The following is a 13,233-nucleotide window of genomic DNA, read 5'->3' as shown; positions in this document are numbered from 1 at the left end:
CGCAAGGTTCGGTGTTGGGACCCTTACTGTTTATTGTGTATATAAATGATATTGTGGATAACTGTCATAATGATTATAATATAAAAATGTTTGCGGATGATACTATACTGTATGTAACCGGAGATAGCTGTGAAGAGCTTGAATATAAAATGAATTTTATGTTTAATAGAGTAAAAAATTGGTTGCAAATAAATACACTAAAATTAAATACGAGCAAAACAAAATATATGATAGTAAGAGGCGTACGAAAAAAATTGTTAGGGAATATCATGCTAAAAGGTGAGGATGCTGTAATTGAGCGAGTTGAAAAAATCAAGTATCTAGGGGTAATTATTGATAGTAATTTAAAATTTGAAGATCATTGTGACTACATATTAAAAAAGGTAGGAAAAAAATAGGTTTCCTAAACAGAATAGGAAGTAATTTATCAACATATACTAGATGTTTTGTGTACAAGGCGATTATAGCTCCTCACTTTGAGTATTGCGCAACATTATTAATATGTATGAGTGAAACACAACTTAATAGACTGCAAGTGGCTCAGAATAGGGCAATGAGGGTTATATTGCAGTGTAATCGATATACTAAGATAGAAGTAATGATACAAGCGTTACAGTTTATGTCAATAAGACAGAGATTATATTTCAATGTATGTACTTTTATATTTAAATTAGTAATAGGAATGCTACCAATACAACTATGCAATAAAATACAAGTAATAAAAGAATTAAGCGGAATTCAAACAAGACAAGCTGAAGACATTAGAATTCATTTTCGGAAAACAAGAAATGCGCAAAAAAGTTTATTCTATGAAGGTGTGAAAATGTACAATGCCCTACCGGCTGTAGCCAAGGAATGTACAAACATAAATGTATTCAAACGTACTTTAAGAAATTATGTTATGTCTGCGGTCAATTGAATCTAATTCTGTACACTGCAAATAGCTGAGAAAGCTAAATAAAGACTCATTCTCTCTTCTCTCTCTCTCTCTCTCTCTCTCTCTCTCTCTCTCTCTCTCTCTCTCTCTCTCTCTCTCTCTCTCTCTCTCTTTCACTTTGACGCTCGCGCGACGTATTGCGACGAGACCGATTCTCTCGCGCTTCTCTCGCCGTCGCGCGCTATCTCTCTCACACCAAGTCGCTTCGCTCTCGCATGCGACTCTCACGTGCGGAACACGTGCAAAGCTACATTACCGAAGTGCTACACATACGAGTTATTAAGCACAGACAATTAACGCCTTTTCTACGCGTCTATATCACGTCATTGAATTCTCACAAGAATCTCAGTGAAAATTCTGCGGAAGTGACACTGTGTAACGTCGCGCTCTCTCTCAAGCGCTCTCGCACGGCCGTATCAATATGTGCCGAGCCCTGGTCTTTCTCGAGATAACCGATTGTACGGTGCTGTGCCAGTGAGATCTCGTGCAGAATCAAGAAGACGAGACTCAAGCGACCATCATGTCTACCGACTTCAATCACTTTCTTGTCGAGCAGACAAATACAATTGCTCTACTCAAGCGTGTCTTGATTAATTTCAAAAAGCTACCGAAAGTCAACGTCACGGTTCCCAAGACGCAAGGTCGGCTATCGGACTTGAAGGAGCTTTGGAACAAGGTTCAAAAGCTTCACAACAGGATCTGCTGCGTGGCTATCGCTGATGAGAAGAAGGACCTCTACTTCGTCAACGAGCTGTTCTACGAGGCTGAGAACGTCTACGTCGAAACTGCCGATCATCTACACGACACGATAAGTAGACTATCTAAGCACGATCCCGAAGCCTATAGTAACAGCACGGACTCTTCTTTTCGGGACTCGCATAGTCATCCGACGCTTCAGCTACCGCGTATTTCATTGCCTAAATTCTCCGGTAATTGTCTAGAGTGGGAGACCTTTCGCAACACGTTTGAGTCACTTGTAGCCAGTAATGAAGTGTTATCGAATACGCAAAAATTCCATTATTTAAAATCGAGTCTCAGTGGCGATGCTGCATTGTTAATCGCTAATTTAAAAATCTCTGACGCGAATTATGATTCCGCATGGCAATTATTGATGAACGAATATGACGACAAGCAAGCTCTCGTACACGCGCACATTCATTCTTTCGTGAGTCTACCGTCGATGAAAAGCGAGAATGTTACCGAGTTAAAGAAATTACGGGACACGCTCTCTGCGTCGCTTGCCGCTTTAACGAATCTCGGACGTCCAGTCGAAAAATGGGACGACCTCATTATCTATATTGTTTCGCAAAAATTCAGTCAGCGAACGCGAAATCAGTGGAATTTAAAACGTAGCGCTTCGTCTCCCGCTCTTCCTTCTTATCAGGAGCTTTATGAATTTTTGACGCTCCGAATTCGAGGATTGACGGATCTTTCCGATACGTACAATAATTTGACAACTTCTCGCGGTAACAAAACAAAATCTTCGGTAAATAATGTATCAATGTTAAAATGTGTGAATTGCGCAGGAAATCACAATTTAAATAAATGTGAAGATTTCCTTTCAAAATCTGTCGCGCAGCGTAGCGCAATCGTTAAACAAAATAAGCTTTGCTTTAACTGTGTCCGCTTGGGACACTTCACACCGAAATATAAGTCGAAAGGCTGATGCACTCATTGTGGTCGAACGCATCATTCACTGTTACATTTCGCGAACAGTGATTATCAACAGGATTCGTCCTCGCAAAAGCCTGTGACGGCCGTCGGAACGCTGTCAAAATCAGGTGACACTTCCGCGAATAACGCTGCCGTCGCTAACGTACAGTCCGTTCAAACGCGAATCGAACCCGCTCCTACCGTTTTACTCGAGACCGCGTGGGTAAATATTCAAACACCGGAGGGTCGACTCTTCAAAGTACGGGCTTTGCTGGATCAAGGATCCACATTTAGTTTCGTTTCCGAATCGCTATGTCAAACAATGCGTACCCGACGGCAACGCGCCGATCTTCAAATTCGCTGTTTTGGAGAAAAATATACGGGTATCGCAAAGTCACGAATTTCGGTAAATCTTTCGCCGTATTCAAAATCTGAACCGAAGCTTCCGCTTACTGCTTACGTATATCAGCGGATTACTTCTTACGCAGCTTCTCAAGCTCGCCCGGTCGATTCGTGGTCCCATTTGCGCAACTTGTCGCTCGCGGATTCGAATCCCACAAGCAATCATCCGATTCATTTATTAATCGGAGCCGATCTATACGGTTCCTTGTTACTAAACGACCTTCGTCAAGGTCCGATAGGCACGCCCACCGCTCAGAGTACCGTACTCGGGTGGATATTATCCGGTCCGACCAGCATAGCTCGACGCATAAACGAATGCGCTTCGGTTTTGCATATCGCTGTGGACGCGGATACAAACTCTCTTTTACAGAAGTTTTGGGAAGACGAGAACGTCTTCCAACCACTTCCTCTGACTGAGGAGGAAAACCAGTGCGAAGAGCACTTCGCAGCGACGCACTCTCGTACGTCTCAGGGTCGCTACATAGTCCGGCTCCCTTTCAAGCAAGGACCTCCTATCGCTATAGGAGAATCGCTTCCAATCGCTCTCTCTCTTTACAGTCGAACCGAACGCAGACTGCAGTGACGACCAGAAATTAGCGCGCAATATAACGACTTTTTACGCGAATATCAATCGCTCGGTCACATGCAACCCGTCGACGACGCGAATACAACGTTCAAGCCGGTCTACATTCCGCACCATGCTGTCTTGTGTGCATCGAGCAGCACGAAAAAATTACGCGTCGTGTTTAATGCTTCGTGTAAAACGACCGACGGAACTTCTCTTAACGATCTCTTGTTAATCGGGCCTAAATTGCAAGCAGATCTTCCCGCGATAATTTTACGTTGGCGACAATGGTGCTACGTGTACACGGCCGATATAACGAAGATGTTCCGTCAAATTCTCGTTGATCCGCGTGATACGGAATTTCAAAGGATATTGTGGCGTCCTTCCGCACACTCCGGAATAACGCATTTTCGCCTTCTTACGGTGACATACGGTCTCGCTTCCGCGCCCTACCTCGCGATACGTGTTCTCAAGCAACTCGCGAAGGACGACGGTCAAGCATTTCCGAAAGCTACTGCTATTGTCGACCATTCTCTTTACGTGGACGATACGCTATTCGGAGACGACGATCCCGATGGATTGCGCGACGCGCGAAATCAATTAATAGAATTGATGAGAAGAGGCGGATTTCAGCTCCGAAAATGGGCTTCAAACTCGCTGGAACTATTAGCCGACATTCCGTTCGATCAACACGAAAAAGTTGATCACTTTCTAGCAAAAGACGACACTCTTAAAGTGCTCGGACTGTCGTGAATACCGGAGGACGATTCCTTTCGTTTCGTAATTTGTTTCGAGCCTTCACCGACGCTGACGAAGCGCTCAATCTTGTCGTTTATATCGAAGCTTTACGACCCACTCGGGTGGGCTGCTCCTGTCGTGATTATCGCAAAAATATTATTACAGGAACTCTGGCTTTTAAAAAGCGATTGGGACGATTCGCTTCTCCCAGAATTCGATGATCGTTGGCATACGTATCATGCCGGTTTAAAACATCTCGAGCAAGTCCGGATTCCGCGGTGGACTGGACGAAATAAAGAAAATCTCGGATTCGAAATACACGGCTTCGCGGACGCGTCAAGCCGCGCTTACGCCGCAGTTGTCTACTTGCGCGTCTTCCATTCTTTAGACAGCTTTCAAATAAGCCTCCTAGCCGCCAAGACAAAGGTGGCTCCTCTCAAAACAGTGAGTATTCCACGGCTGGAACTCAATGCTCCTTTGTCGCCTTATCCAATGGATAATCCACTCGTTAAACCTGTCTGAAACTCCAATTTACGGATGGACTGACTCGACCTTAGCCTGGCTCCGACAACATCCTTCGAAATGGAGCACCTATGTTGCCAATCGAATCTCGGAAGTTCAAATCTCCTTGCCGACGATTCGATGGAATCACGTACCATCTAAGCACAATCCCGCTGACTGCGCTTCTCGCGGTCTATCCGCTATCGAGCTTATCTCGCATGACCTTTGGTGATCAGGCCCACCATGGTTACGCCAATCCTCGACGTCATGGCCTATTCATGATCCTGCTCCTTCCTTTGATCGGATCCAGGAAGAACAATTATTAGCCGAAACGCGCAAATCCGCGACCCATCACGTCGATTGCGCTCAAGAGTGGGAGCTTCCTTTCGAGTATTCCAGTTGGACTCGATTAGTTAGAGTTACCGCCTATCTCCGCCGCTTTCGAGAAAATTTAAGACGCAAGAAAAATTCTCAGGATCTCGTCCGTGACATTTTATCCGTCAAAGAACTTCGCGACGCAGCCAACTTTTGGTTTACATACGTTCAAAGTCTCAGCTTCTCCGCTGAATTACGAGCTTTGTCTAAAGGGCTGCCTCTCCCTCACTCCAGTTCTCTGCGTACTCTAAATCCTTTTCTCGGCGACGACAATTTACTCCGCCTTGGCGGGCGGTTAAAGAACTCGACTATGTGCTACTCAGAGCAACATCCGATTATATTACCGAAAAATCGAATATCGGAACTTCTTATCGATCTCGCGCATAAAGCTACGCTTCATGGTGGCACTCAACTAACGCTGCGTACGCTCCGCCAGCGTTACTGGATACTAAGCGCTCGCAATCTTGTGAAAACAAATATCCGCAGATGCGTGATCTGTACTCGTCACTCAGCTATCGTGCCGACACAACTTATGGGAGATCTTCCCGCTTCTCGCGTCACGCCATCTCCTCCGTTCTCGCATACCGGAGTTGACTATGCTGGACCGTTTAATATCACCCCCTATGTGGGCCGCGGTCAAAAGGCCTTCAAGAATTATGTCGCTTTGTTTGCCTGCCTGTCTACGAAGGCCATTCATTTAGAGACTGTGGACGACTACTCCACCAATGGTTTTCTTGCCGCGTTCCAACGCTTCGCGAGTCGCCGTGGGTTACCGTCGCACATGTACAGCGACAACGGTACAAACTTCCAAGGCGCCGATCGTGAGCTTCAGCGAAGTTTTACCGCCTTACGCACGGATTTCGAGTTACGCGAAATATTAGCGAACGATGGCGTTCAATGGCATTTCATACCGGCTGCGGCTCCTCATTTCGGAGGCCTCTGAGAGGCGGGCATGAAAAGTTTTGAACATCACTTCAAACGCGTAGTGGGACCACGTACGCTTTCGAAAGCCGAACTTTGCTTTGTAAGACGGAAGCGTGTTTGAATTCGCGTCCAATCGCCGCTCTAAACGATGATCCGACTGACTTCTCGAGTCTCACGCCGGGTCATTTCCTTATCGGCCGTCCGATAGTTTCGACCCCGGAAGAATCCGTTCTCGAGATCGATCCGAATCGTTTATCGCGTTGGCAGCTTGTGCGCGCGATGCAGGAGGAGATCTGGCGCTCTTGAACGAAAGACTACCTACATTCATTACAAAATTGTTTTAAGTGGTCTAAGCGCGAACCGGACATCAAAACAAACGAACTAGTTCTGATAAAAAATCATTTGCTTCCTCCTTCGAAGTGGGAACTAGCTCGCGTGAAAGAAACTCACCCGGGAACGGACGGCCACGTTCGAGTGGTTACGCTTCAAACTACACGATCGACCTACAAACATCCGATAGCTCAGATCTGCCGACTGCCTATCGTTCTCGAGAACGCGCCGCCAAAAACGACGGCGTCACATTAATGCGAATCTCGAAGATTATTGTTGAGTACTATCTTATGTTCAATAGATCACTTATTGTAAATGTGCTTTAGTAAGTAAGTATTTTTTCTTCTTGTAAATGACCAGCACTGGACCACATCATTAGTTTCGTATACGTCGCGAATACGAGACGGGCGGTATGTTTAGAAATCTACCGTCAAGATCGTTACCGAAATATCGCGAAAAAAAAGGTCAAAAAACATTTAACGCCAAGATTCGAACGACTGGCTTATTTGTTCCTAAATGTTAAATTATCAAATATTTGCTTAACCGAACAAAAGATATTTGCGTCGCGAGCTCCGGTATTTCGCGTTTTTTGTCACCTTCGACACAAACAGCCAAGCGTTTTTCGAGGTTTTTTGGCATCCCTCGTGGCCGTTTCTGATTGGCCAGCATCGATCCCGCGATCGCTGCTACCAATCAGGGGACTTTTTGTTTCGCCCCAATTTTGCGTGATAGCGGCGAGAGCGAAAGTTTTACCCTCAGTGTGAGACGAGAATTCTTTCGAGAGAGAATAAAGAATATATAAAGCAAGATTATTATAAGTCGCGTGTCGAACGATATCGATTCAGATAATCGCGTCCAGTGACTGGTTTGTCGTTTTCATTACAATAAATTCGCTTGTTAAACTTATTACGACTGCCGTTACTCTCTCTGACCGACACTCCCGCATCCAGCTCATAAATAAATAATTGCGGTGTCCGCGCGAAATATCGAAGGCACGTGGACAATGAATTATAATATATATAATTAATAAATATAATATATAATATATATATAAATTATAATATATCATATTATATTATTTTCTTATAGATATTATGAATTCTACGTCAACTACAAATTCAGTTGTGAGCGAGGATGTTTTCTCAAAATATCAGTTATTAAATTGAAGTGAGTAAATTATGTTTGTATAATAATCATATTTCTTTATTCTTTATGAATATATATATTATTCTATATGTATAAGTATTTGGTAAATATTGACAAAAGGAGACCCAGCCCCAATCACTTTGACCTTGACATATGTTGTCAAGGTCATAGGACTGAGTAACCTCCAACAAATTTTAGTCGTCGCGTGTTGTTTAATAAAAAGTTATTAATAAAAAACATTTCAAAGAAAATATAAAATATCAGAAACGTATGTGCACACACATACACACACACACGGGAAGGGGGGTGCAAGGGGGATGCATTGCGAAGAGTTCAATCACAATGGACACATGCTGTAAGTTGTAAAGCAAGGTCCACCCAGCCTACCGGTGGGGCGGGTGCCAAAGGCCCCCCTTGAACCCCCCCGTGTGTGTGTGTGTTTAGCAAACTTTTTTAGATAAACGTATTAATGCTTTTTTTGAAATAATGAGCAAAATGTATTCAATAAATAATTAATTCATCATATTAATGTTATATTTGAACACTCTATATAAAAAATTGAATATTTATTTAGGTATATATAGGTATATAGTATAGGTAGAGCTATTTCTATGAACTCTGTCATCAAGTTTTTCACTGTTAGACTACGTACAAATTTTATTTTTCGCAAATCTTTTTTTTTGTTAATAACTTTCTTCTTAAGAAGGAGCGACGGCTAAAATTTGTTGGAGGTTACTCAGGCCTATGACCTTGACAACATATGTCAAGGTCAAGGTGATTGGGGCTGGGTCCCCTTTTGTCAATATTTACCAAGTATTTTTAACATTATTCTTCCAAATATCTGCATTTTAAGTACATGCGACCAATATTTTAAATATGTGTGATTGTTTCGTATTCGAATTGCGCGGGTGCATTTGGACCCAAATTTCATTGGCTCCGCTCATCGTGCCGCCGCCACTATGCGTAATGATACATCTTTCTTTTTACATCATGGTTATAATTGCATGTGCAATCCAAATATTCTTCGTGTTCCACTTCTCTTGACTTTCGGGTTTGTTTCTTATAATGATTGAATTTAAAAGAAGTTGTAGAGTAGTTGCTTTCGACGTTCTTTAAAAAGGCATCACTGGGAGGGTAATTATTTGTTTCATACATTTGAGATCTAATTAATTTTATTTCTTTGTTTCTTGAAATACATCGTGGTGAATGCTAGTTTTCGTTAACTAAAATTTTAAAGTTATAAAGCGTTATTTCTACAAATGATACATTTAGAAAAAAGTTACAAGAAAAGTATTCCTTCGTGCTTTCAGCGCGAAACGAGGTCTATATTTGTGAAATTCTACATGGGTTTGCAATTTTTCACGCGAAGCGAGGTCCACCTCCATCATCCGGTGCTTTAAATGCAAAATAAGGTCTACACTTACGAAATTCCACATGGGTTTGCAACTCACGCGAGACGAGGTTTACCCCCATCAGCCCGTGCTTTCAGCGCGAAACGAGATCTATGTTTACGAAATTTCACATGGGTTCGAATATTTAGATCTTAAAATATAGTCCTCGTTTTGCGCTGAAAGCACGGGGTAGTGGGAATGGACCTTGCTTCGCGTGAAAAGTTGCAAACCCATGTGGAATTTTGCAAATATAGACCATATTTTACGCTGAAAGCACGGGGTGATAGGGCTGGATCTCGATTTGCGTAAAAAGTTCAAACCCATGTGTAATTTCGCAAATATAGATCTTGTTTTGCACTTAAAGCACCGGACGATGAGTGAAACTCGCTTCGCGTGAAATATTGCAAACTCATGTGGAATTTCGCAAATATAGACCTCGTTTCATGCTGAAAGCACGGGGGACGGGGGTGGACCTTTTTTTTGTCGCTGTGGAAACCTTTTATAGGTACCCCCATTCCTCGAGAAAGAAGATGGGGGTTATGCGGGAATCCTTCTCATCCCAGTGAGAACCGAAGTTTTTCCTGCGATGGGGAGTAGTGTACCACGCTAAAACCACAGCGGGTGTCCTACTTGGGCATTTGCTGAGGGGAGCGGAAGATGCTGGAATCCCATGCCTCCGCCCCCCCACCATTTCCTTCAGGGAGGGAGTCACAGGAGTAACTCCCTCCTTCCGCCATCGTGCGGGTCGTCGCGGTTACGGCGCAAGGGGGACACCATCCTCACGCTGTACCCTCCCGGTGTTGTTCGGGGGGCGGGGTCGGGGCTCGAGTTTCCCGTTCGAGCCCCGGCCCTTCCGACTGCGACTCCCCCCGTCCTCATCGGTACGGATTCGGTCATCAGCCAAAGGGGCCCTCCTTCGAGGTTCGGACGACTGTCTTGGACTTTACGTCCAAGACTGCCTCCCTTATCCCTCCCGCGAGGTCGTCGGGGGAGGAGTCCAGGACTTAAGCGTCCCGGGTCCTCCTCCGCCGACCTCATCCCACCCCAGTATTGTCTGGAATGGGACGGGGCCCGACCCTTCCCTGGCCCCTATCACAGCGATTTTATCGCCCAGGTAGCCAGGAGGGGTCGTCCCTCTCTTCCCGGGAGTCAGGGGACAGAGCGAGTCTTCCCCGTCTCCCCCGTCTCACCCTTTCTCTTTCAGCCTTATCCTTCTGCGAGATGACTTTCTCACAGAAGGTGGAGAACGCCCCCCATTTGTTATTTTTGTTCTCCTCGCCGACCGACGCCGCCACCACGGCCGGCAAGGAGAGGTCTGTCCCCACCGCAGCCACGAGCTCCTCCCTTTCCCCAGCCCACGCTGGACAGTCTGCCAACGTGTGTTGGGCGTCATCCCGCTCATGACTGCAGTGGTGACGCCGAGTCGTGCGCTTCTTTTGGATGCGATCCAGGTACGCACCAAAGCATCCGTGATTGGTGAGCACCTGGGCCATCCGGAATGTCACCCCCTTACTCGTCCTGTCCACCATTGTCTGAGACAGGGCAAAAAGGCCCGACGGTCCTTTGACCCGGCAGCCCTGGATCTTCCAGGCTGCCGATCTAACGGTCGATGAGGATGCGTCGGTGATGGACCTTTAAGACTTGCCGGACACGATCCGTGACGATCTCGCCGTCGAGATGCAGCTCACGCGTACGCCGATAAACGTCGGCGTACATACGAGCTAACAGCTCGACCGGGGGTATTCCTGCTAATACCCCCGCGGCCGTCCAGCTTACCGTACGGTAGCCCTTGCAGACGCGAAGCGCCACCCGCTTTTGCAACTGGTGCAAGTTCTCCCGCAATTTGCGGGTGGCGCCTACCTTAGTGTCCCATACAGTGGCCCCGTACAGCAGCATCGAATGGATCGTGCCCGCGTAGAGTCGGCGAACCCCTTCGTCCGGTCCTCCAAGGTTCGGGAGCAGCCGGCCAAGTGCCATTGCTGCTCCCTCCACTCTTGGAGCCAGGCGACGAAAGTGCTCGCCGAAGGTCCACCGGCTGTCGAGGCAGAGACCCAGATACTTAATACTGGTCCCAACCTCGACAGGGGCGTCATCCACATGTATTCGGGCCCTTGGCGACGCCCCCCGACGGCCGTTATGTAGGAAAATGGGCTCGGTCTTCTGGGGCGCCACCTTGAGCCCGATATGGGAATGGACCTCGCTTCGCGTAAAAAGTTGCAAACCCAAGTAAAATTTCGCACATATAGATCTCGTTTCGCGCTGAAAGCACGGGGTGATAGAGGTGGGCCTTGCTTCGCGTGAAAAGTTGCAAACCCATGTCAATTTTTTCAAATATAGACTTCGCACTGAAAGCACCGAAAGGTGGGGCGTAACCTTGCCTTTCTGCGATAGTTTCATAAAAAGATACCAAAAGATACAAAAAGATTAGCAACATTTCTACGCAAAGTAAAACGAATTATGTATTTTTTTCAAGCTCCCCCCATTGATTATCATTGTCAGAGTTATAACAAAGATTTTATCAAGGAAATTATAAAAAATATCATAATTCGGAAAAGGCCCTATTCTGCATAATTATCATGCTATTTTTAAAAACGTATACTTCATAACTCGTTCACGAAGAATCAAAATCAACATGATCTTTTATAGCTTTTAAGATCTTTTCTGATGTATATGATGGCCAATAACATCTGTTGTTAATTATCCAAGTTGTTGGCACTGCGTCCATTACATTTACATCTTTAAATCGCACAACTATCTACGTTTTCTCCATTTCTTCTCATCAGTTATAACTATATTTATTACTAACAAATATAAAACATATATTTGTATCATATCAACACATTGTACAAAAAACAAAAGTAAAATTAATTAATTAATAATTAATTAATATTCAAAGAAAGTGTATAAAAGAAAAACAACTTTAAAATCAACTTACATTTTTTAAATAAAAATTAGCTCCAAAGATCTTTGAAAAATAATTTATTATATACATATATATACTATCTCTTATATATTAAAAAAAAGTATTATTGCTATAGAGTATTAGTAGTCAACTCTAAGTTTGAATGTAATAAAGGAAATATTACATAAATATCTTTGAACCATAATTTCATACATTTATTAAGCACTTGATCATGTCATTATAATGTAAGTGAGCCTAAGTTCTTAGCAGTATACCTAAAGATCAAGATTTACAAGGTTTCGTTATAAAAATCTTCAAGCACTAAAAATTCTGGGGCAATTAATAATATGTCACTAGTGGTAGATATTACGTTTTTTATATTTATTATTTTATTATTAACTGTGCAACAGCTATTATCCGCTCGATTATTTTTAATACAAATTTACTTAAAATAATTTTTTTATATTGTGCAAAAAAGGATATATTATTGTTTGAATCAAAGTCCGGTGAAAATTTTGCTTTTTGGAGTGAGGCGGAAATATTTTATGGAAACCACAAAAAAGAGTTAAAGGCTATTTTTCACTTAACACAAAAAAAGTCTACTTTATTATAACTATAATGTAAGGCAAAAATCAATACTGGCCTTCGGCCAATTAACAAATGAGACAATAAACTAAGGACAAGAAAAATGTCTTTGGTCTAGATCACATGAAGCTTATAGAGAAGTCCAACAAATGTTAAGATCGTGCCGATCAACGGGACTGGTAATGGCCGCACCGAGTATCACACGCACTTGATCTGTCCACGAGATGCACTGGTCGTAGTCCGTAGTTGTAATTGAGAAAGCCGATATCCGTTTCTTGGAGATAGAGAGAGTCCGAGAATTGCACTGATCCGTTATAGAGTTCCTGATTTCACACCCTTTTTGTCCGTTCGCTTACTTAGATTCACGTTTAACCGAGAGAGAACTGCTCGTGGTAACCGGAAACGAAGAACTGGCCGATGATAGCGAGATCCTTCACGAGGCGACATGTACGCACGATGATTATTGATGTGTTGCTCCTTGATTGGCCTAGTTACCTCAGGGAGATAAATCGTGATTTGTGGGTCACGGCCGTGGGAAAGGGGAGAAAGAATGAGTGAGAAGGCAGTACAGTTCAGAGAGAGAGAGAAAGGAAGATCGAGTGAGAGCGAATGAGTGGGAGCGAGAACGAATGTAAAAGAGGTCGCTTAAGGGTTTCGTGATTTTTCCATCATATTGATTATTGGCCTCATGTTGTGTTGTTTTTTAGAATTGATAAATGCAATTTATTTTTATTTAAAGGACTACTGTTATCTATTTCATATTTTCGTCGAGGGGTTCAAGGGC

At 43.9% G+C, this 13,233-nt stretch overlaps 2 protein-coding genes and 1 non-coding gene across 3 annotated transcripts in view; all 3 read left to right on the top strand.

Annotated features, from left to right (window-relative positions):
• The first annotated feature begins 1,457 nt into the window (after window positions 1–1,457).
• LOC145945171 (uncharacterized) lies at window positions 1,458–3,575 on the top strand. The gene is made up of 2 exons (XM_083053997.1): window positions 1,458–2,423; window positions 2,667–3,575. The coding sequence occupies exons 1-2, from the start codon at window positions 1,458–1,460 to the stop codon at window positions 3,573–3,575; spliced, it is 1,875 nt and encodes a 624-aa protein (XP_082910123.1).
• A 1,906-nt stretch (window positions 3,576–5,481) lies between these two features.
• LOC145945170 (uncharacterized) lies at window positions 5,482–6,114 on the top strand. Its single transcript, XM_083053996.1, has one exon. The coding sequence runs from the start codon at window positions 5,482–5,484 to the stop codon at window positions 6,112–6,114; it is 633 nt and encodes a 210-aa protein (XP_082910122.1).
• A 7,042-nt stretch (window positions 6,115–13,156) lies between these two features.
• The window catches only part of LOC145945751 (small subunit ribosomal RNA), a 1,913-nt gene continuing 1,836 nt past the window's right edge, over window positions 13,157–13,233 (top strand). Inside the window, exon 1 of the ribosomal RNA XR_014426918.1 lies at window positions 13,157–13,233. This exon is cut by the window's right edge and continues 1,836 nt beyond it. This is a non-coding gene — a ribosomal RNA (small subunit ribosomal RNA).

The sequence above is a fragment of the Prenolepis imparis genome, unplaced genomic scaffold (assembly GCF_030444845.1).
Source record: "Prenolepis imparis isolate NDT839.2.m4 unplaced genomic scaffold, iyPreImpa1.0 SCAF_14, whole genome shotgun sequence".
In the NCBI taxonomy this organism is placed as follows: domain Eukaryota; kingdom Metazoa; phylum Arthropoda; class Insecta; order Hymenoptera; family Formicidae; genus Prenolepis; species Prenolepis imparis.
The sequence above is the reverse complement of the archived record's forward strand: the minus strand, read 5'-3'. Positions and strand labels throughout refer to the sequence as shown.